General features: G+C 40.0%; 1 protein-coding gene across 1 annotated transcript in view; it reads right to left on the bottom strand.

Annotated features, from left to right (window-relative positions):
- EMB2754 (Vacuolar sorting protein 39) overlaps nucleotides 1-24794 on the bottom strand; it is a 78428-nt gene that overhangs the window by 33282 nt on the left and 20352 nt on the right. Inside the window, exon 5 of the mRNA XM_089981667.1 lies at nucleotides 14711-14823. Within this exon, the coding sequence (XP_089837793.1) occupies nucleotides 14711-14823 (113 nt within the window). The remainder of the gene's footprint in view (nucleotides 1-14710; nucleotides 14824-24794) is intronic.

The raw sequence follows: 24794 nt of genomic DNA, 5'->3' as shown, positions 1-24794 counted from the left end.
GGGTTCCCCCTATTTATAAGAAGAGGAGACCAAAGGGGCTCCCAATAGAGTCGTTGGGAGCCCCCAACGGTCACATATGTGACCGTTGGGGGCCCCAACGACTCCATTGTGGGGCCCCTTTTCGGTATCCAAAAAATACAAAAATAAAAATAAAAAGAAAAATAAAAAATAGTGAAATACGAGAAACAAAATAAGTACCCCTATGGGGTACTTTGTGAAATGACCATAATACCCCTATCGGGTATTATGGTATTATTACATATGTTTTAACAGACTATTCTTTCTTGTTTGATTTATAGACTAAGAAAATGAATGAACCATCTACAATTGATGAAGTTCTTGAGAGAATGATGTTGATAATTATTACATCACACTATTGAACCGAGTAACGGTGATAATGATTGTAATCAAAATGTTGGTCGACTCTCCAAACATTGTTGGTAATAAAGATAATATTAATAAGACCAATGATATTTGAGAGCTTAAGGTCTATTCCCAACATAATAATGAGAAACATCCATGTGCACTTGATAAATTTATGCAAAATCAATCCATAGATGTGACAAACTTTAGGAGATCGGATAGTATATCTAAGGCCCTAAGTAGATTTGTGTCCAATGAGTCATTTTTTCCTAGATATAAAGCTTGTTTCCTAGCAATTCATGTTTTTTTAACCATTTACATACAAAGAAGCCAAGGATTACTCACGTTGGGTAGAAGGTATGAAAGTTGAGTTAGATGCCCTCCATAAAGCAAAAACTTAAGAGATTGTGAATCATCCCTTAGGAAAGAAAAATATAAGATGTAGATGGGTATTCAAAGTAAAAACTAAGAGTGATGGAACCTTAAAAAGGTATAAAGCTAGGCTAGTGGCCAAGGGATATGCTCAATAATATGAGATCTATTACGAAGAAACCGTTGCAGTTGTAAGTAGAATGACATGTGTTAGGACTCTTAGAGTGACAACCTCGATTAAGAAATGTTTAATTTACTAATTAGGCATCAAAAATGCATTTCTTAATGGGGATCTTAATGAACAAGTGTACATGGACGGGTTTGATATTGAAAAGGATAAGGTTCTTAAACTTTAAAAAACTCTTTATGATCTTAAGCAGCCCCTAAGGCCTGGTATGATTATTTTAGGAAAGTTATTATTGGTAATGGATTTGTTTCATGTTATATTGACCAAGGTTGTAAGTATTGTATCATTACCCATATCGGTCGGGCCCAAAGTAATATTATATCATATCGTAAAATATCGTAAATTTTAAATAAAAAATTCTGAAAAATCAGAAAAAACTAGAAAAAAATTCTAAAAAAATCATATCACATGAAACAATGATGAATTGCACAAAATTCAGCTATAATATATATATATATATATATATACATTGTAACAGTTTGCTTGATAGGGGCATTTTTGTCTTTTTATATATAACAATAGTTGTTTATTAGAAACAACTATTTTCTTCTTTTTCTTTTTCCTTTTTTAATTTTATCTTTTTCTTATCGTTGGGCCCCACTCCATAGTCTTTGGGGCCCTAACGGTCATAAATATAACCATTGGGAGCTCCCCAACGACTCTATGAAGGGGAGCTCCCAATGAACTCCCCCCTCGTGTTTGTATATAAATAGGGGAGTGATCCCCCTTATTTTTATTATTCCTTTTTCATTCGCTCCAATAATATTTCTTTTTATTAGCTTTTGGTATTGTCCCTTAGTGGATTTTTGTTTATGCACTTGTGTGCTTGTCTATCTTCTTTGAAATTGTTCAGTCTTGGACTTATATGTGCTTTTGCACTTTGTTTTTATAATTCTGCATACTTCATTACATGGTATCAGAGCACATTGGGTTCTCTTGATCTTGGAAGTACTACTTATGGTGATTAAAGATCGTGACAAATGTGCATATCACTTTTTCGTCTTTATCTATTTCTTTTCATCATGGAGCATGAATCAAGAGTGGAGCTCTCCTTCAAACCCAATGGATCCAACTAGTTGATGTGAGCATCGGCCATGAAAAATCATCTTAGAGGAAAGAAACTTTGGGGTTTCGTGATGGAAACTTTTCTTGAACCATCGTTAAAGCTCATCAAGGTTGAAGAAGGTGTTGAGAAAGCTCTTGTTGGAGATGATTGAGTTAAAGTCATCAATGAACATCAAACAAAGGTAGAGGATTGGGAAAGTAACAATGCCAAAATTTTGGCATGGTTTATGAACAATGTTGACATAAAAATATGTGTTAACATTGCTAAATTTAGAAGAGCCAATGAAGTTTGGTTCTTTCTTAAGAGTATGTATACCCAAAAGAATCTTGTTAGACAATATTTTTGTTAAGACAAGATTAGATCTACTAAGCAAGGGGACATGTGTGTCCAGGATTATTTTAGCATTTTGTCCCCTCTTTGGGCTCTTCTTCATAGAGCCAAAGCTATGTATCTTGGAGATGCTCTGATCGACGTATGTCAAGAAGAAACTCGTCTTGGCATGACCAATAAGAATGATGATGTGTTGGTCGTTAGTAGGCCGGGTTCAAATGTAAAGGCCTATAAGCCTCCCCACTTTGTAAAACAAAATAACTATAATAATGGGTCTAGCTATAATAGTGGATATAGGAAGGGTGTTATTTGCCACCATTGTAATGAATCGAGACACATTAGACTGGTACGTCGAAAGCTTGAAGGTAAAATTGCTTTCGTTGAAGAAATCACACTTAAGAAAGAAGAAACAAGCAAAAATTGAGGAGATATTAAAGACACACTTAACCAAATATCGAAGGCACTTCAATAACTTCCTTCTCCTTGATTTTTCTTTCTCCTTAACAAACTTTCTGTCATTTGCCTGTAAAGTTTGAAGGGGAGTGTTAATATATATATATATATATATATATATATATATATATATATATATATATATTGTAACAGTTTGCCTAATAGGAGCATTTTTGTCTTTTTATATATAATAATAGTTGTTTATTAGAAACAACTATTTTCTTCTTTTTCTTATTTTTCCCCTTTTTTTATCATTAGGGCCCCACTCCATAGAGTTATTGGGGCCCTAACAATCATAAATATGATCGTTGGGAGATCCACGACGACTTTATAAAGGAGAGCTCCCCATGGACACTCCCCCTTTTGTGTTTGTATATAAATAGGGGAGTGATCCCCCTTATTTCTATTATTCCTTTTCCATTCTCTTCAATAATATTTCTTTTTATTAGCTTTTGGTATTATCCCTTAGTGAACTTTTGTTTATGCACTTGTGTGTTTGTTTATCTTCTTTGTAATTGACATTCTTGGACTTATATGTGTTTTTGCACTTTGTATTTGTAATTCTTCATAATTCATTACAAAAATCACATCCGAAGCATTTATGTCTCCATGAGCCGCTATGAACCACATGCATATCTCATAAGAAAAACATAAATTATGAAATAATAAACAACAACACTAAGCTAATAAGTCATAAGATCCATAATAGTGCATGTTTACATAAACAGAAACAAAATCCTCAAGTGTTTCTCAATACTTAAAAATTTTACATAACTAATTTTTTTAAGTTCAAACAAAAATGAAGACTTCTTGCAAGAAATCAAGCTATAAATCACTCTCAAGTTCTTTAGGAGTGAACACAAACTCACCTTAAGGAGTCTTCTTATATATTTTAAAAAAAACTAATTGAGTGCAACATAAAATGCACTAATTGTGTATCATAAGATACACCCTGTATCGGGGTGTATCATACCATACAAGTACAATACACACCTGCATCTCGATACGGGTGTGTATCGTATTGATTAGGCCCAAAGTAACGATATGTATCATATTGCATAGTATGATACTTACAACATAGATACTGACACAACTCTTTTTATTAGAAATACAAGAACATGTATAATTGTTTTATTATTGTATGTTGATGATATGATTATCATTGGTAGTGATATAAACGGTATTGATGAGGTTAAAAGTGTTCTTAAAAGAAATTTTGATATGTCTAACCTCGGTTTTCTGAGGTATTTTTTAGGTTTTGAGGTTGTATACTCCCCAAGAGGATATGTGCTTTCTCAAATGAAACTAGCATCTAACATAATTGCTAGGTGAGGTTTAACGAATGAAAAGGTAGCAGATACCCCTGAGGTACTCAATGTGTAAATAAGAGTCAATCATGGCACTCCATTAGAGGATCCTGCTCCCTACCGTCAACTAACTGAGTCTCTCACATATTTATCCATCACTCGACCCAACATAGCATATGCAATTTACAACGCAAGTCAATTTCAATGTGTGTTTACTTCAGTTCACATAGCAACTGTTATGAGAATTGTTAGATATTTAAAGGGCACTATAACTAAAGGGTTTTTCTTATCCTCCTCTTTATCTCTAGATGTAATTGCTTATACTGATTCAGATTTGGGAGGCAACCCTAATGATTGTATTTTAACTACAGGTTATTGTGTGTTACTAGGCAATTCACTTATATCTTGGAGGTATAAAAAGTAACATAAGGTGTCTGTAACGCCCCAAAATCCTGGACTTGAAACCTTTTATGAAAAATGTTGAAAGTTTTGAAATCGATCATTTATCAAAGTTTGAAACAGAAGTTCAGCGAAAAATCATGTTTGAAATAGCAAGTCCCTGAACCTTGGGCGCATTACAGTGCAAGCTTCCATTTTACAAACCGTTTTGCAACTCAAATATATTTATTAAAAAAAGGAAATGAAGATTCGGTAACACAGTTTTAATAATTCAAGGTTAAAACAAAAGAGAGGCTTTCAAAGAAGCTCTATACTATATTTATCAAAATGTCCTCTGAAGCGTAACGTCAGGGAAAGGGTCTTGTCTTAAACTCATCACGTCATCGTGTCATCACAAGTTGTCTCAACCTGTCCACCACCTACCCATGAAATGGGTCAGTTTCGCGAAAAACTAGTAGGCGTACAAAAGACAAGGAGAAACAAAGACTGCAATAAGCAAGATAATTGCTCTGCTAAACATGAGAAACAAAACTAGCAGAGCTATCCATACATGTTGTCGAATATGGCAAGCAAAACTCCAGTAAAGCAAAGTAGCAACGGACAAATGTGCTAAACAAGCAAAGTAAGCAACTATAACAGTCTCTAACTAACTCTACAAGTAGGGAGTAACTAACTCCACCAAGCCGACAAGCATTGTAAACCGAGTAACAGAATAAGATAGGTAATCATAACAAAGTTTACAATGCATACAATAACCATTGAATTCTCCAGTCCACCAACAAGTAACTACAGTGATCATAAAGTGCAGTTTATAAGCTACACGTGATTAAGCAATCACACGACAACAATTATATATTAACCGCAAAGTGTAGGCAGTTAGTAAGACAAACAACTGCATTAGTTCTAGTTGTAGACAGTTTGTAGATTACAAGTTGTGAGCAGTTACATTTATCATATAAACAGTTCATAGATTACGAGATGTAAGCCGTCACATTCGTCATAAGAGATGCAAGCCAACAAGTGCTATATTACAACACCAAGTACGAACAATTTCACCCGATAGTAAAGCAAGTCACATGCTAATATATTGTAACTAATGTAATGCTATTATCATAAACATTTAACTAGTACAAGCAGTTAGTTATTACTAGCGAGAAACTGTGTAAGCAGCTTAACCAATTAGAGCAGCGCTACAACAGGCACGCATAGTTCAATGAGTGGTATACACTGAACTACAAAGCAAACAAGTACTTCACGTCACAGCATGCGCATCTCTACAATGTGAATAGTTTACATATGTTCTGATTATTAACTGGTCGTTGTGGGTACGCACAAGGCACTAACCGTAGAAACAGCCGAGATCGATTCGGGAGTCTATTATGCTATATATTTTATGATACCCCGAATAACTGACTGAGTCCGCTTCTAAGATAACGGCCAGTGACCAAGAGAGTAAATCCTCAAAGGCATTCGTGGCCCGTGGATGCATCCAAATTTCTGCAAAAGTGGCCTGAAGTCTATCTTTGTAGCATTTTCCCTAACTTTGATGACAGGGAAAGCCGAGTCATTTGCCTGAACTAGCCATTAATGGCTTGTCCATCAGAGTTTTGTACCATTCATCATTTATCTTGATGAACCATTTGGAACGAGCACGACGGGGTTTCTTAACCGCCGCCCCATTCTACATGTTCAGAACCATTATGCCCGCTCGAGCATCTTGCTTGTGAAGGCGCATAGTCACCATTTAGTGATACGTGCCAATGCACGTTCGAGGCAACCACACACCTCTCATCCTACTCCTTGTAGTACACAATGTACATGTTCAAAAGTACAACCGCGATGAGAGGGGTCAACTCATAGTGAGGGTGAAGACATCATCATTTTGATGATCTCAAAACACGTGTCATTGCACGTTCGAGATAATCACAGACCTCTTATCCTACTCATCGTAGTACGCAATGTACTTGTTCAAAAGTACAACTACGATGAGAGGGGCGTGAATTTCTCAAAAAGAAATCCCCACAACAATGCTTTACCGATAAAATATGGTGTAATCATTCCAGTTCAAACTTGGCATGCTCGAGTCCTTTAGACAGTCACGAGCCTCTTGCCTGTTAGGCAAACATCGATATTACATGATTAACAGAAAGTGTCAAAACACGCCTCGAGGTTACTACAGACCTATCATCCTACTCCTCGTAGTCCAAATATATCGTACATGACTAAGAGTACTACTACGAGGAGAGGGACATGGATTTCTCAAGAGAAATCAATCAACAATAATCTCGCGAAGAAATGAAAAGTGCCAACTATTTTAGCTTGGCTAGAAAACCCAATAACTAGGTCCTACATCAAGGGTGATGCAACACTGGTCTAGCGATGGCGCAGGTTCCTTAGTAAAACCTTCACCCATCTCATGCTCATGCCCTTAAACAGGGGTTATCCGAGTTATATCGGACACGCTCGCAAAAGGCTTTTGAAATATGCTTTACAAAACTATACGTTTCGAAAATAGGTTGGTGCCTAAAAGTCATCCTTTTTGAAGAACCAAGTGCATAAGTGTGCATCGTGTCTTTTAAGACAAATGAACAAGTTGAAATACGCTCAAAGCTGCACTCAGTAAGTGCAAGCCAACAAAGAGCAAGCCCGTGCACGTTACAATGCGGTGATAAAGTTCGATCGATCCGCAAAGTGCAAAACTACGTGTCGAGCACAAAACCTCGTAAGCAAAGCACAAAGTACGAAACTGTACCTCAACTAATCAATCAAGCAAGTACGTGAATACTCAAAGCAATGCACGAGGTACGAAACCGCACATCGACCAAACAAACACGCAAGCAAGTGAACACACAAAGCAACATAGAAGGTACGAAATTGTATCTCGGCTAGACAATGCAAGCAATACTCAAAGCAAAAGAGCATCAATAACTTAAAATCCAACAAGAATAGAAAGGAAAGCCTTGGCGCATAAAGCGCAGGGAAACAGAAAGGAAAGTGCAAAAAGTAAATGTGAAATAGAAGCCTGGGCACATAAAGCACGACGGCAAAGTAAAGACAAGTAAAAAGCCATGGCACATAAAACGCAGGGCAGCAGGAAAGTAAATTGCAGAAAAGTAAAGAGGACAAGGATCGTGAAACCGCATCCTTGAATTAAAATACATGAAATGTAAAGACATGAATTAAAAGCATGGGCACATATAGCGCGACAGCAACAGAAAAAAAAAGTGCAAGGAAAGTAAAAAGGACAAGGATCGCGGTGCAGCATACGCTTGGGAGCGTAAGTACGGGCTCGAGCCACGAAAAGGGCGAACCGGATCCGTCGTTCAACCTACGAGCGTAAAAGTGTTAGAATGCCAAAATACAAACGAGAAGCGGGTCCGATAAGACCTGCAGCAGTATCGGACCCCGATACGAGGGTATGCAAAGAGCTCAGCTCCATGCAGAAGGACAGCAAAGGCAGCAAGGTAGGGTGTCTTGGGTTCCCTGCCTACTCAAACAGCAAAGGCCTCCTGACAAGACCTTGCTGACCACCGACAGCAAGCAGTGGTAGAGATAGGGAGCCTTGCTCCCTACATGCCCGAACAACCGAGAGGGGTAGGGGGCTAAGAGGTGCAGGGAGTGGCAAGGGCAAGGAGGGTTTTGTTCCTGCCTACCTACCAAGAAAGACAGGGCACATATAGTGCGACGGCAACAGAAAAGAAAAGTGCAAGGAAAGTAAAGAGGACAAGGCTCTACCCCTAATTGCCTGACAGGAAGAACACAGAGGTAGAGGCTCTGCCCCCTGCCTGCTGGAAAGGAGCAGAGACAGGGGTCGGGCCCCTGTTTGCCCGACAACAACAGAGAGAGAGAAGGGGGGAACAGGGAGGGCTCGACCACTCCCCGCCAACCAAAATGCAGGGAGACGGTTTGCCAACCCATCCGAACATAGGGAGATGGCAGGGGCTCGACCCTTACCAACCTACCGAGAACCAAAAGGGAGGTGGCAGGGGCTCGGCACCTGCCGACCTGCCTGAACAAGAGGCAGGCAGAAGGGGCCCTGCCGACCAAGGCACAAGGGCCACCTGAAAGCCCTCCCCTGGGAGCCCTCTACCAAACAGAGGAGGCGACGCGAGTGGCAGCCCTGCCGCCTACCAAAAGGGAAAGGGGGAGATGACCTAGGGGAGGTGCCTCCCTCCCTGGGAGACCCAGAGCCACCACGATGGTGGCTCTGGTCCACCGACCCGAGAACAGGAGGGTTGAGGGAGACAAAGAAGAGAGGAGACAGCGAGGAGGAGTGCAACGACACCACCCTCCTAGTAGACCCAGAGCTACCCACGATGGTGGCTCTGGTCCACCGACAACAAATAGGGAAAAAGGGAGGCAAGAGCTCACCGACCTCCCGGCGTCTCCAACGAGAAAATAGCGCAAGAGGAGAGAGGTTGATACCCCGGAAGACGGCAGCGACTGGAGAGTCCAGGGATGGCTCAGGAGATGGTGGCGGGGGTGGGACCTCGTTCGATGGGAGAAAAGGGACGAATGAGAGGTTGCTCTTGGGGTCACCAGCGTCAGGCTCCGACGAGCAGAGGGAGCTCCGACGTCGGGGGCTCCTCTGCAGAACCGAAGAGGCACGAGGGAGAGGGTAACGGGGTCGTTGAGGGTTGCTCAGGGAACATATCATCAGGTGGCCTCCGGAAAGCAGCGGGTGACCGAGACGGGGGGTTGGTTGAGGCCATCGGCACACGAGGTCGGACGGGAGGACTCGTCGCCAAGACCCACAACCACACCGGCGTCAGGCGGCCGAAGAAGGGGGTATCTGCTGAGGCCACCGGACTGGGGTGGTTGTCGGCGAACGTCGAGCATGGGTGGCGACGACAGGGATGTGCCGCAGAGAGGGAGGAGAGCAGAGTGGTGGCATCGACGGGATACAGGGAGGAAGAGGGCGACAGGGACAGGGGGGGCATCGATGCTCGGAGGTTGCCGACGCTCGGAGGTCACTGACGCTCGGACGTCGTCGACGCTCGGAGTTCGTCGGCGGCTTCGATCGTTGGCGTCTACAAGAAAGGGGCCGGAGACGAGAGACGGGAGGCAGAGAGACGGAAGGGAGGAGAGAGAGTGGCGAGGGTTTTACCCCTCGCCCCTCTCAGCCTACGTCTTTTAAAGACGCAGGCTCTCGCGAAGGTTCGAGAGCCCGAGTCCGGGTCAGGCTCGGATCCGGGCCCCACACGGCGGACCAACCTCAACACGTGCCCAGCACGTGTTCGACATGATTTTTTTTTACAGGCTTTAGAGTCACTCTCTCCAACTGAACCCAAGTATCTGGCAATGGCAACTACCACCACCAAGATTGTTTGGCTTAGAAGTCTATTGAAGAATATGGGTATCATCATCTCTACTCCATTGAAGACCGTTATTTACATTGCTAGCAATTACACCTTTTATGAGCGAATAAAGCATATAGAGATGGATTGCCACTATGTTCGGGAAGAGTTTCTCTAGGGCACTATTGAATTTCCTTATGTCACATCTGAATATCAAATTGCGAACTTTTTCACAAAGGCTTTATCGGTGCCTCATTTTTTCGTTTCTCGACAAACTTTTGATATCTCACTGTCACTTTGAATGGGGTGCTAAAATACATATATATATATATATGTGTGTGTGTGTGTGTGTGTCTTTAGCATTTTGTAATAGGTCATGCCCTTTAGGGGCATTTTTGTAATTATACATGGTGTAATATGTTCTGCCCATTAGGGGCAATTTTGTATTTTTCTTTTATTCTTTTCTTAGTCTTTATTTTTTAGTCCCATTTAACTCCGCCTGGTTATACACTGTCGATCCCAAGCCCGGATAAAGGAGGAGGGTTGTGGTAGGCCAGTGACAGCCAGCATAAAAACTTAGTCATACCTTATGAATATGAACCAATATGAGAATTTCGTTGAGGCGTTCCCTACTGAGCGACGCAGTGTACTCTATAGACCCGGAGGCAATGATAAATGGGCAAGGATTGCTAGGTCGTCGCCCGAAAGCGACGCGTCACACCGGCGCCCGAGTGTGGTGTCAAATAGGCAAGGGTTCCCTCACTTTGTTGGACGGGTGGGGGTAAAGAAGTTAGTCCAAGACCATAAAATTAGGTTAGCCACTTGGAACATAGGGTCTTTAACTGGTAAGTTGGTAGAGTTAGTAGATGTTATGTGTAGGAGAAAGATTGATATTTTATGTCTACAAGAGACCAAATGAGTAGGTGGAAAAGCCAAAGTGATAGAACCTTGGGAATATAAGATTTGGTATACAGGAATAAATAGGAATAGAAATGGAGTAAGGATTATTATGAGTCGTGAGTTTATAGATAATGTAGTTGAGGTCCGTAGGAAGGGTGATAGGATTTTACTTATTAAATTAGTATTAGGTACGGATATTATTAATATTATTAGTGTTTATGTACCTCAAGTAGGTTTAGATGATTCCATTAAGCATCAATTTTGAGAAGATTTAGATGAAGTAGTACAAGGGATATCTCATGGAGAAAAGCTTTTCATTGGTGGTGACCTTAATGGACATGTAGGCATTAGTAGGGATGGATTTGAGAATATCCATGGAGGCTACGGTATAGGAGAAAGAAACGAAAATGGAGAAAGGATTTTAGATTTTGGTTTTTTACTATGATATGATATTAGCAAACACTTGGTTTAGGAAGAGGGAGTCTCACCTAGTAACATTTAAAAGTGGGGTTAATACGAGTCAGATAGATTTTTTCCTACTTAGAAAAAGAGATAGGGGTTGTTGCATCGATTGTAAGGTTATACCGGGAGAGAGTGTAGCTACACAACATAGAGTCTTAATTTTAAATCTTAGAATTAGACAATGTCGCAAAAGGGATAGACATAGGATATATCCTAGAATTAAGTGGTAGGCACTGAAAGGAGCTAAACAAGGTATGGTTGTAGAGCAGGTAGTTAAGGAAGTTGATTAGTGTCTCGAGGAGGATTCAGAATCAATGTGGAATAAGATAGCGGGTGGCATGAGAAAGGTGGCTAAGGAGGTATTGGGTGAGTTTAAAGGCGGTGCACCGCTAGGTAAGGATACATCATGGTGGAACGAAGATGTCAAATTAGCTATTAAGGTTAAAAGATAGTGTTATAGAAATCTAAATAAGAGTCGTGATAATGAGAATTTGGAGAAGTATATGATAGCAAAGAAGGAAGCTAAAAAAGTAGTTCGAAACGCGAGGGATAAGGTATATAAGGAGGTTTATGACAAGTTGGATACTAAAGAGAGCGAGAAGGATATTTATAGACTTGCAAAGATGAAAGATAGAAAATCGAGGGATCTAGGTATGGTTAGATGTATCAAAGATGAAACGCAAAGGGTTTTAGTCAAAGATGAGGAGATTAAGGAGAGATGGTAAGATTATTTTGATAAGCTATTTAATGGAAGTCATGCTCAGGATCTTGGAGACTTCTCCATTCCTTTTCATGAAATGAATTGTGACTTCATGCGCAAGATTCAAAAGAAAGAAATTGTGGAGGCTTTGAAGAAAATGAAATCAAGAAGAGCAGTTGGCCCAGATGGTATACCTATCGAGGCTTGGAAATGCTTCGGAGAGAAAGGTTTAGAATAGTTGATAAATCTTTTTAACAAGATTTGGCGGACAAATAAGATGCCTAATGAGTGGAGAAAGAGTACTTTGGTGCCTCTATATAAGAATAAGGGTGATATACAAGATTGCGCACACTATCGTGGTATAAAACTCATGAGTCATACTATGAAACTTTGGGAGAGGGTGATCGAGTCTAGGTTGAGGAAAGTTGTCATGATATCGGAGAATCAATTTGGTTTTATGCCTGGAAGATCAACTATGGAAACTATACATCTTCTTACACAACTTATTGAGAGAAATAGAGAGAGAAACAAAGACTTGCATATGGTTTTTATTGATTTGGAGAAGGCATACGATAAAGTACCGAGGGACGTTCTCTGGTGGACAATGATGAAGAAAGGTGTTTCTCTCAAGTACATTAGTATAATTAAAGATATGTATGAAGGAGTAGTAACCAATGTCTGCACTTGTGGAGGGGTGACAACCAATTTTCCTATAACGGTTGGGTTACATCAAGGATCTGCTTTAAGCCCTTTCCTATTTGCTATAGTGATGGATGAGCTTACGAGATCAATTCAAGAAAATGTGTCGTGGTGTATGTTGTTTGCTGAGGATATTGTTTTGATTGATGAGTCTAGAGCTGGGGTTAATGCTGAGTTAGAATTATGAAGACAGACATTGGAAGCAAAAGGTTTTAAGTTGAGTAAGAGTAAGACAGAATATATGGAATGTCGGTTTAGTAAGCAACGAAGTAGTGATGGGAGTGTAATGAAGCTTGGTGAGCAAGAAATACCGGTGGATGATTGTTTCAAATATTTGGGATCTATCATTCAAAAGTATGGAGAAATTGATGGAGATGTAAATCATAGGATAAAGGTTGGGTGGATGAAATGGAAAAGTGCAACTGAAGTGTTGTGCGATCGTAGAATGCCATTGCGATTGAAGAAAAAGTTTTATAGGACGACTATTAGGCCCGCTTTACTATATGGTACGGAATGTTGGGTTACCAAGAGACATCATATTCAAAAAATGAGTGTAGCAGAGATGCGGATGCTTAGATGGATATGTGAAAATACAATAAAAGATAAGATTCGGAACGAGGAGATACGTAAGAAGGTAGACGTTGCACCCATTGAAAATAAGATGAGAATCATTTACGGTGGTTTGGACATATTCGGCGAAGGCCTAATGATGCTCCAATTAGAAGGATGGAGAAATGGGAAAATATATTAGTTAAAAGAGGTCGGGGTAGGCCTAGGAAGACATGGATGGAGATGATAGGAAAGGATATGAATGCTTGGAACCTCACCGAGGACATGGCATTGGATAGAAATATTTGGAGGAGAAGGATTCATGTGGAAGACCCAAAATGATTTTCTTTTTTGGTTCATATCGCCGACCCCAATTGTTTTGGAATGAAGGCGTAGTTGTTGTTGTTGTATTTTTTAGTCCCATTTCTAGCTATTGGGACTATGGGCTAGTCCAGAGTTACCAGTCAAGGAAGATAGAGCGGGAAGCGAGGCACTTTCAAAAATTTAGGAAGCGGGGAAGCGGGAGACCACTTAGAAGAAAATTATGAACCGTCTCGGAAGCGACCTAGGAAGCGAACCGGAAGCAAAAAAAATGAGAAAGCGAGGGGGAAGCACGCTTCCCATAAAAGGGAAGGGTGCTTCCCCAAAAAGGGGGACGCTTCCCCACGCGTTTCGAAAGCGCGACGTTTCGCGCTTCCGAAGCGTGCTTCCCCTTTTACCTAGGCGCTTCCGGTAACTCTGGGCTAGTCCAACTAGCCGTTGGACTAGCCTAACAACTAGTTCGCCCAGCCCTTATTTAAATGGGATCTCTCACGTGTAGTTGTATGTCTTGTGAATTATTGTGCTTAATAAAAAATTATATTTTTTATATTGAGTGTTAAGCCCATTAGTGGCTTATGTGCATTTTCCCATATTGGATTTGTCACTTGTGTGCACCTCTTTTCCAAGTTTCATTACAATACACACTGAAGAATAGTGGACACTGGTGCCAATGAAGATCCTATTGCTCATTTTCTTTCGTATAGCCTGCCATGTTACGAAGAGCCATCCATGAATGATATGATATTTATTCCTCGTGTAAATTTGTTTCTTCCTAGCCCATGGTAGGAGTAAGAGACCATACTTCGCGTCAATCATATAAGTCCACAATCCACTCTGCTCTTTGGCTTAATAACAACCATTATTTGAACACCATCGCCTAATTTCATGCCTTAATTTGTTCTCCTTCTTCCAGCCCTTATTAAAAGAAGGTCATGAGCTTAGGATTGAGCTGACATCTTGTTAAGAAGAAAAAAAGGACATAGAATGCACTAAGCTTGATGGATTAGAGCAATTCTTTGCTGCCAAAGATAGATATTCTTGTGCCATTTATAAATGTTCGGAAAATCCAACTCCCACTACTAGCAGTATCTCATGATAACACCACATGTGCAATCAATGAGTTACAAGGCACTTACGAGACCAAAGAGAAATAACTTGCACCTACTACACATGAATCTTTTGGTGATAACAAACATTAGTTGTAATCAAGACGTGAGGTATTGAAAACATATTAAACATCAGCAAGTAACATATTCATGAAACTGCAGGAACAAAATATAGAATTTTTAAGAGCATCGTCATTGCCTGAGGTGAATGGTCCTTTCCTTGGAGGCTCTCAGAGTTGAATCCTCAGGGGGAAGTAGTTTACACAAAGCCAAGGCCTCCTCAAAATTTCCTGATGCTGCTAATTGCACAATCTGTAGTTCAAAGTACCATGTCAGAAAATGAGAACCAATGAATTGAATTTTACCAGAAAAATTAGAAATAAGTGAAATGCGCTAGAAAGGGAGTCTGTGTACCATCTCTTTTTAATGCACTTTATGAAATACGCTTGCACACAAGAATAATAGAACAAATTTTTAAATACACAATCAACAATTAACAAAAAGAATTATATTGTAGAACATCAAAAAATAAAAATAATACTGATTCACAAGAGTTGCATCACTTGCCAGATGAACATTATATTATCTAGTTCCCGTTAACTGCTTACCCTCTCCAAAAGACCCCAAACCGCTAGATGGATCAACTGTCTATCAATCTATCTATCTATTCAGCTACTTGTCTTCAAACTACCAATTATCTATCTATGATGAGTTTTTCCATAATTGGAAGAGTTCGCTATCCCTAGTACGCGTTTTTCATTATTGGACAAATCAATAACTTCTAGTCCAGAGGAATGTCAAGTTAACTAAGATTTCTAAACATAAACAATTCTAGGTGAGGTCTGAGGTGTTGAAAGCAATGTTGTAAAAATCCTATGGGAATCCCTATCGTGAGGGTCAAGGATACGACATATTGTACCACATCATATCATATCATAAGACAGAAAAAAGGCACTTAAAATTTTGCAAAAAAACAAAAAAATAAAATAAAACAAAATCATAGAATACAAGAAAAAAACCAAATTTAAGCATTAAGACCAACTAAACATAAGTATTCCATTAACATCAAGTAAACTAGTAAAATTCACTACACAAAGTCAAACATAGACACCATGAGATTTCATTACACAAAAGTTTAGTGATAAAACAACAAAAGTACAAAACCCATCAGTCAACTTCATCATCAAACATTTTACATTTTACATCAGAAATGACGTCTTGTTGTGGGTCTTGTGTCTCATCATTTTCATCATTTGGCAATGTCCGAACATGTGTCACTGCATGTAATACTCATTCTCTTCATCAAGATCTGATTGTATCTCAGCCCATGCCTCATCTGGAGCTGTACTGCATGATTGCACTGGCATATTTGGATTTGAGCAATATGTTGTTGTATACAAATCAAAACCCCATGAACCAATAAACCACAGAATCTATATCTCACAATCATACAACCCCTCTGACCCTCAAGAACTTCACAGTGTTGCCATGCTAGGTCGTCAGCAAGTAGAAAGCGTCAAGACATTGGTAAATCTAATCACCACAAACACAATTAAATTGATAGGAAATAACACTACATATAAAAGTCAAAAGGTTTCCATAATTCATTGCAAAAGTTACAATTACAAGTTTATAGAACACATGATGCTAGGACCAATGGCCATACAATCTAAAGTGTGTGTGTATACATATATATAAGATAATACATCCGTGCTAAATGAAATGTGATAAATGAAACATGCTAAATGAGTTTTTCAGGCTTTTTTTACCTTATTTTTAAATTCTTACCGTATAGATGTGATTTATGCACTTGATTTATAGGGATCAACTCTTGAAGCGTTCTATTCCGACACATGGGTGGGTTTTTATAAGGTTCAAAAAATCAAGGGTCCAAAGTCTTTGCAAATTTTTGAGGCTCCAAATATCATCTTTTTCTTCAAAAACACATGATCCAGATGTAGATTCATAGTAAATTGACCATGCCCAACACATTTATGGGGTTGGAACCGTGAAAAAAGACTGGAAAAGCTGAAAAACCAATTTAGCATGTTTCATTTAGCACGGATGTACTACCATATATATATATATATATATATATATATATATATATATATATATATATATATATATATATATATATATATATATATATATATATATATATATATTAAGTCACATGGGTGCGGGTGCGGGTACGGGTGCGAGGGTGCGGTAGGGAAAAAATGTAAATATATATATATAACATTATCATAATTTAACAGTTAACATTGTCATAATATCATTCATCAAGCATACAATATATCAACCTAAATATCAATCAAATAAGTAAAGCAATTACATAAATCAACCTAAATATCGATCAAATAAGTAAAGCAGAAAAGAACTAAATTACATATCAAAAGTAATGGATCTTAATAAATTTCTTCTTCATCATCAAATGCATTATTAGAAGGAAGACTGGGCTCATATAAATCCATGTTTGTCATGTTGAAATCATAGTCTCTCTCGAAGTCACACTCTTCTGGGTTTACATCCCAAAATTCGGATGTTCCTTGTCTGCGTTACAAACCCAATTTGAAAATGTTAAATACAATAAAAGTATATTTAAATAAAAAATTAAAAAATAAATAATCAAATAACTAAGAGAGCAAATTAGTACATGTATTCATCATTAGTTCGCGAAAGTACTCGAAGATTTGAATGAACATATACTAAATCCTTTGCACGCTTGCTTGTGAGTTTGTTTCTCTTCACGTTGTGGATTTGAAAATATGTGCTCCAATTTCTTTCACAACAAGATGAACTAGCAGGTTCCGATAGCAATCATAATGCAAGACGTTGGAGAATAGGTGTTTCTGATCAAAATGTTGACCACCATGTGATAAGATCTATATTATCTTCCGCTCTCGCGAATAATGTTGGTCCATATAATCTCGAAGATGAAAATTTTTCAAACTCTTGAGTGACTTGATTTAGAAGATATGCTTCAGGAAAAAGTCTTATCATACACATATTTCTATGTCTTGATAGCTCTAGGTCTAGATTTGGAGGGACAAGACCAATACCATCTGCTTGTCACTTTTTTGCATAATATTTTGGATTAAGAGAATGTGCCATGCAATGCAAAGGAGTGTTGCTCTTATCCCATCTTCTGACTAAAATTGAATAAATATGGCTAAAAAATTCTGAATCATCCAATGCAGAATTTTTTTCCTCATGCTTAAAAACAACAGCTTGTATTTTTTCAATCATATTATCCCAAATTTCATAAACTCTGTGAAGCATGGGTTCATTTTTATCAACTTCTCTCAACATTTCTCAAATAGGTTGGGTAAATTGAAGAAAGTATATCACTTTGTCCCAAAACTCATCATCAATAATTAATTTCTTAATTTCCTGAGCATTGACGTCATCATCAGCACGATAGAATGTTCAATTTTCATCAGTCACCATGCTAACCAAAGCATTCTTCACTTTTTTAATCATCTTCACCATCACAATGATAGACGCAAAACGTGTTTCAGCGACCTTCAACAATTTCAAGTCAGAATGCCTATTAAATATAACATTAGCACGATGGTGGTTCAACAACAACAACAACAACAACAACTACGCCTTCATCCCAAAACAATTGGGGTCAACGATATGAACCAAAAAAGAAATTCATTTTGGGTCTTCCACATGAATCCTTTTCCTCCAATCATTTATATCCAACGCCATGTCCTCGGTGAGGTTCAAAGCATTCATATCCTTTCCTATCATCTCCATCCAAGTCTTCCTAGGCCTACCCCGACCTCTTTTAACTAATATATTTTCCCATTTCTCCAACCTTCTAACTGGAGCATCATTAGGCCTTCGCCGAATATGTCCAAACCACCGTAAACGATTCTCTCGCATCTTATTTTCAATGGGTGCAACACCTACCTTCTTACGTATCTCTTCGTTCCGAATCTTATCTTTTATTGTATTTCCACACATCCATCTAAGCATCCGCATCTCAGCTACACTCATTTTTTGAATATGATGTCTCTTGGCAGCCCAACATTCCGTACCATATAGTAAAGCGGGTCTAATAGTCGTCCTAAAAAACTGTCCCTTCAACCGCAATGGCATTCTACGATCGCACAGCACTCCAGTAGCACTTTTCCATTTCATCCACCCAACCTTTATCCTATGATTTACATCTCCATCAATTTCTCCATACTTTTGAATGATGGATCCCAAATATTTGAAATAATCATTCACCGGTATTTCTTGCTCACCAAGCTTCACTACACTCCCATCACTACTTCGTTGCTTACTAAACCGACATTCCATATATTCAGTCTTACTCTTACTCAACTTAAAACCTCTAGCTTCCAATGTCTGTCTCCATAATTCTAACTTAGCATTAACCCCAGCTCTAGACTCATCAATCAAAACAATATCATCAGCAAACAACATACACCACGGTACATTTTCTTGAATTGATCTCGTAAGCTCATCCATCACTATCGCAAATAGGAAAGGGCTTAAAGCAGATCCTTGATGTAACCCAACCGTTATCGGAAAATTGGTTGTCACCCCTCCACAAGTGCGGACATTGGTTACTACTCCTTCATACATATCTTTAATTATACTAATGTACTTGAGAGAAACACCTTTCTTCATCATTGTCCACGATGGTAGTTAACAACAAAAATTTTAATGCTTTTGACATTTCTTTCTAAATCTTCAGTCTATGAATATAAAGCATATGCTTGTGAATTTTCTTCTTCTTTGAGGTTGCATATGCTCTTTAGGGTCAGATTTAAGTTGTGTGCTACACATGGAGTCCAAAAAATATGAGAGTAGTCACTCTCCAAACTCAATACTGCACTTTTACAAACTGGAGTGTTGTCTGTAACAACTTATAAAATATTCTGATCACCCACTTCTTTTATGACTTATATAAACAACCCCTTCAAATACTCTGCATTTTTATATTCTTCAGATGCGTCAACTGCTTTCAAGAATACTGGGTCACTAAGCGAAGAAGCAATGAAATTGATCAGTGGACGCCTTTGAATATCTGTCCATCCATCAGACACAATAGAAACTCTATTTTGCTCCCATGAATATTTTTTAATCTCCAACAACTTCTCCACATTTGCCCTCTCTTCTGCAAGAAGTGTGGTTCGTATTTTTTCTGAGCTTGGAGACACATGGCCACTCAAATTACAATTTGCCAAGGATGTTACTAAATTCTTCCAATAAAGATTTTTAGCCGCATTAAATGGGAGTAAACTAGAATAAAAATACCTCCCAACTTTTATATCCAATTTTTCTGTTCCATATGTATTGAATGCTACTTGTAGCGTTCCTCTACCTCCTACATTGACTTTTCTTTTTTTTCAGCATCTTCTTGGTGGCTTGCAAATGGCACACTAACTGCACAAGAATCGGTCATTGTCTTTCTCTTCTCATATTGTAACGCCCCAAAATTTCAAACTTTCGAACCTTTCAGAAAACAGGCAAGAGACTAAAAGAATTTCTTTATTACAGAGTTGGTTTATGAAATCAGCGGAAGACCATCCTTTTGTTAATTTTAGAAAGGCAAGTTGACCACTTTGGGCGCGTTAGCTGAAGAACCAAAACATACAAACCATGTTACTTGAAAAAAAGTACTTCCATTAAAAGAAGGTTCCAAAAGTACAAAAATTCGGATGTCCCAAGGAAAATCCGTTACAAGACCCAAAAACATCAGGACGCGAGCTAAGAGCAGGAAGAAGAAAGTCTTAAAGCCATCTTTCCATCGCGCCATCGCCCGTGGAGTACCTATTCATCACCTGTACCCATAGAATGGGTTAGTTTCGCGAAAAACTAGTAGGTGCACAAGAGAGAATACAAGGAAACTGAATTATGTACATTTAATTCAGTAGGTTACGCAGTTTAAAGCAAATATGCAGTTAAACAGGTAAGCAATGCAAGCAGGTAAATAGTGCAAACGCGTAAGCAGTGCAAGCGAATCAATAGTGCAAACGAATAGGTAGTGCAAGCGAGTCAATAGTGCAAGCGAATAGGTAGTGCAAGCGAGTCAATAGTGCAAGCGAATAGGTAGTGCAAGCGAGTCAGTGGTGCAAGCGAGTGCAAGGGAGTCAGTAGTGTAAGTGAGTGCATGTGAGTCTCACTACTCAACAACCAGTGTGAACAGACTTTATGTTTCGATATTACTGGCCTGCGGGTACGCGCAGGCAAAACGTAGAAACAACTGAGACTAGTTCGGGCGTCTGTTATTCTATGTATTTTGAATAACCCGAATAGCTAATTGAGTCTGCTCCAAAGGGACGGCTTTAGCCGAGAGAGGATTCCCCAAAAGAGGCAGTGCCACGGATACATCCAACTTCTGCAGAAGTGTTGAGCTAACTATTGTAGCCCCTTTCCCCTAACTCCAATGACTAGGGAGGCCGGATCATTGCTCGTAGGGTGGTTGTTAACAACCTGTCCATTGGAGTTTGTACCGCTCTGTCCTCTCCCTTGACAGACCACTAGAAACGAATAGGTACGTTAGGGGTTGCTTAACTAACGACTCATTCTATGTTGTGGTCTTTAAACCACTCGAGCATCTTGCCTGTGAAGGCGAATGTGAGGCCATTTATGTGATTCCAACATTGTGCATTTCGCACTGTTCGAGGTCGCACGACCTCTCATCCGATCATCGCAGTACTAGACGTGTCGTGCACGACTACAAATACTCTAGGATGAAGGGGGTATAGTTCCTCAAAAGAAGCCTCAACAAGAGTGTTTCACAAAGATGTAAAGTTTATCAACTTTACTATATCCTTTGAAACAGCAGTACCTTGTGCCAACATTATGTCTGCGATTTTCTAGAACCTCATCCGTTATCGGGGTATCTACATGCCTCGCATGACTCGACACCGGCCTCGATAGACGGGATACAGGTTTCTCAACAGAACCTCCAACTCGTCTGCAGGACTGCATACTCAAGGAGTCAGGATCATTGCAAGGTATCCCCCTCCTTAGACGGGGATGTAACGCTAGCTCTTATCTCAACTCTCGTCGCAAGAGAGAGAGGTGAATGCCTGAGGATGCCTTTAAGGCATATGCAAAGAGCAAAAACCTGTGCGGCATCTGCAATAGCAAAACAGTAATAATACATACAAAAACAAGAGCCTAGGCGCAAAGCACGACGACAAGGTAAAGGCGGTAAGCAGAAGTGCAACGCTGAACCTCGCCACGATGCGTGACGGCACATACAAACCATAAGCAAGAATGCAACACGAGATCTCGACGCGATACACGATGGCAAGTATAGACTGACATAAGGTAAAGGGCAAGGTTCGTGAAACCGCGTCCTTGAGTTAAGTGCATACTCGTATAAATATATATATATATATATATATATATATATATATATATATATATATATATATATATATATATATTTGTATATATATATTCATTTAATGATCGTTTTTAGTTTAATTGAACTTAATTCAATTATCCAAGTCTTCCGTACAATCTTCCCCTACCTTGGAGGGTTACGAGTTTGCTGACGTCTGCGGACGTACACAATTGACGGCTCGGGTCGCGGAGCGCGAATGAGATCCGTCGTAGCTGCAAATATGCGATATTAACATGCAAACCCAGACAAAAGCAAGGCAAAGACTCAACTTCTCCAATACATAGAGCTGGGGCCAACAGTCCCAAATGACTCGAAAAAAAGGATGGGGCAGGGCCAAATGAGCCTTGCCGCCTAAAGAGGGATATAGTCAATGCGAGCAGATGACTCACGTTCACTAGGAATTCCTCGCTGGAGATCAACAATTGTAATGATCTGTCCCCATTACAATGTAGCTTCCAAAGATTCCCCGGGCTTGTCGACCAAGGGTATAGGCTCGTGCACAAAGGGGCATCGGCCCCTGCTGGCAAACAAAAAGGCAGGGGCCGATGGCCCCTATTAGCAAACAGAAAGGCAAGGGCCGATGGCCCCTGCTGACAAAAAGAAAGGCAGGTGGCCCCTGCTAGCAAAAAGGAAGGCAGGGGCCGATGGCCCCCTGCTGGCAAACGAACGGCAGGTAGGCCCCTGCTGACAAGAAGAAAGGCAGGGGCCTATGGCCCCTGCTAGTAAAAAGGAAAGCAAGGGTCGATGGCCCCTGCTGGCAAACGAAAGGCAGGCCCTGCTGACAAAAGAAAGGCAGGGGCCATAGGCCCCTGCTGGCAAACGAAAGGTAGAGGCCTATGCCCCTGCTGACAAAAGAAAGGCAGGGGCCATAGGCCCCTGCTGGCAAACGAAAGGCAGGGGCCGATGGCCCCTGCTGGCGCAACAAAAAGGGGCAGGGAGGAGGGGCTCAACCCCTCCCCTGCCGCAGCAGAGAGCAGGGAAGAGGGCTCGACCCCTTCCCTGCCGTACGAAAGCAGGGAGGAGGCTCAGCCCTCCCCTCCCTGTGTAACGAAGAAACAAGGGGGAAGGAATGAGAGAGAGACGGAAAGAGGGAGAAGAAGGGGAGGAAGAACGTACCTGGTGGTCGGCGGCGGCGGCGGAGAGAGTCGCCGGCGGCGATCGGCTGACGCTGGTCTCTGGCGAATCGAGGGTGACGAGAGGCGGTGGGTGTCGGGGAGAGAGATGAGAGGGTCGAGGTGGAAGGGCGGTGAGGAGGGCTTCATAACCCTCCTCCCGCCTGCCTCGCTGTCTTAAAAGACAGCGAGAGGCGGTGGTCCGGGTCGGGTCCGGATCCGGCCCGAATCAAAACATTTTTTTTTTGCCGTTACACATATTCTTGTATTGTCTTTGCATTGCCTCATCGACTTTTCTGCATCCTGAAATATCATGTCTTGGTATCTTCAACAAATGAGTCTTCACTCTTGTGTAAGACCCAACAAAATCTCTTTCACAGAACTTGCATCGAAATCTCTTGTTTCCACCACGTCCTCCAATTTTTGCAAGTTTATCTACATGTACCCATAGTGGCCCCACGTCATCAGTCCCACTACAACTATCAGCAAAACTAGCAGCAGATTTCAAATGTTGGGATGAGGATGACGCAAGTCTTTTCCCTTTATCCATCATTTTTATCCTGAAAACACAAAAAAAATACATTCAAAATTTCAAATCAATTATACAAACATTATCTTGATATAAAAATACATATAATATATATATATATATTATATATATACAATCAATTATACAAACAATTGTTTTCGGATGAAGGCGTACTTGTTGTTGTTGTTGTGAAAGAAAAGTAAAACATGTATTTTTTCTCAACTGGCACCCAAAGTGTATAGGGATACATACTACAACTACTCAAACTGAATAGAGAGAATAAGAATAATGCCTAACAGTATCAAGTTACAATGACAGAAACGTTGAAACCATAAATTGGCATCCTTTCTAACTGCAAGAGATAAAATTGCAGAGAATCGACTTTGAGAAGTGGCATGGTCCAAGATATAAAGATCTCCATGATGCCTCTCCTAGCGAACATGCTCCCCTTATGCCAATCTTTTATGAAAACAAAGCCAAAAATAAAGATAAAAATGACACTTCTCTCTAGAAATTTGAAAGACTATTACAAAAATTAGGAATAAGAAACACATTGTTAAGCAAAATATGATCATGTTCAAGGTTAAGAATTGTTATTCCTATATGCATGATAGAGTGAGAAGAGCTATCTCTTGTGACTATGGCTCCTTTTCCAACAAATGGGACAAGAAGAGAACATACGGGGTTCTCCCAAAACGTGGTTTGACACACTACTATCAATGGCCCATGCTAAGTCTCAACAACCATGATGGCTAAAGTTGTCAAAAGAACAATTGTTTCAATAGTGTGATCTTCTTGAGTGGTCGCGCTACTCTCAGCATTGAGACATGCTCAACGCTATGTTGATTTGCTCCATACTAAGGGATTAAATCACATCTATAGTGATTTGTACTATGTACTCATGTGCCTGTAATCCACAAAGCTAACAAGTAACCTTGCTATCTTTATCCATGTTTCCATAACCAATATTTTGCTGACATAATTATTTGTGTTATTGTTGTTATTGTAGTAGAACCATTAAAAGTTCTAGCATTATTGGTTGTGGGTGTAGGTAGAATCCCTTGACAAACTGCATTGGGAAGATTATGGCCCCTTCCTCTATTGTTGTTCCTATCCATGGACTCTACCTTCTCTAGATGTCCCATAATTATTGCTTGCAATAGCACTTCATGAGGAGCATTGTTGGTTACATGTGTAGCACTTGTCTTTCATAGCACAATGGTTGACAAGTAATGGCCTTAAAAAAGCCAGAGAATTC

This window comes from Nuphar pumila, chromosome 11, assembly GCF_984573655.1.
Source record: "Nuphar pumila chromosome 11, dmNupPumi1.hap1.1, whole genome shotgun sequence".
NCBI lineage: Eukaryota > Viridiplantae > Streptophyta > Magnoliopsida > Nymphaeales > Nymphaeaceae > Nuphar > Nuphar pumila.
This window is presented reverse-complemented; position numbering and strand designations above follow the sequence as displayed.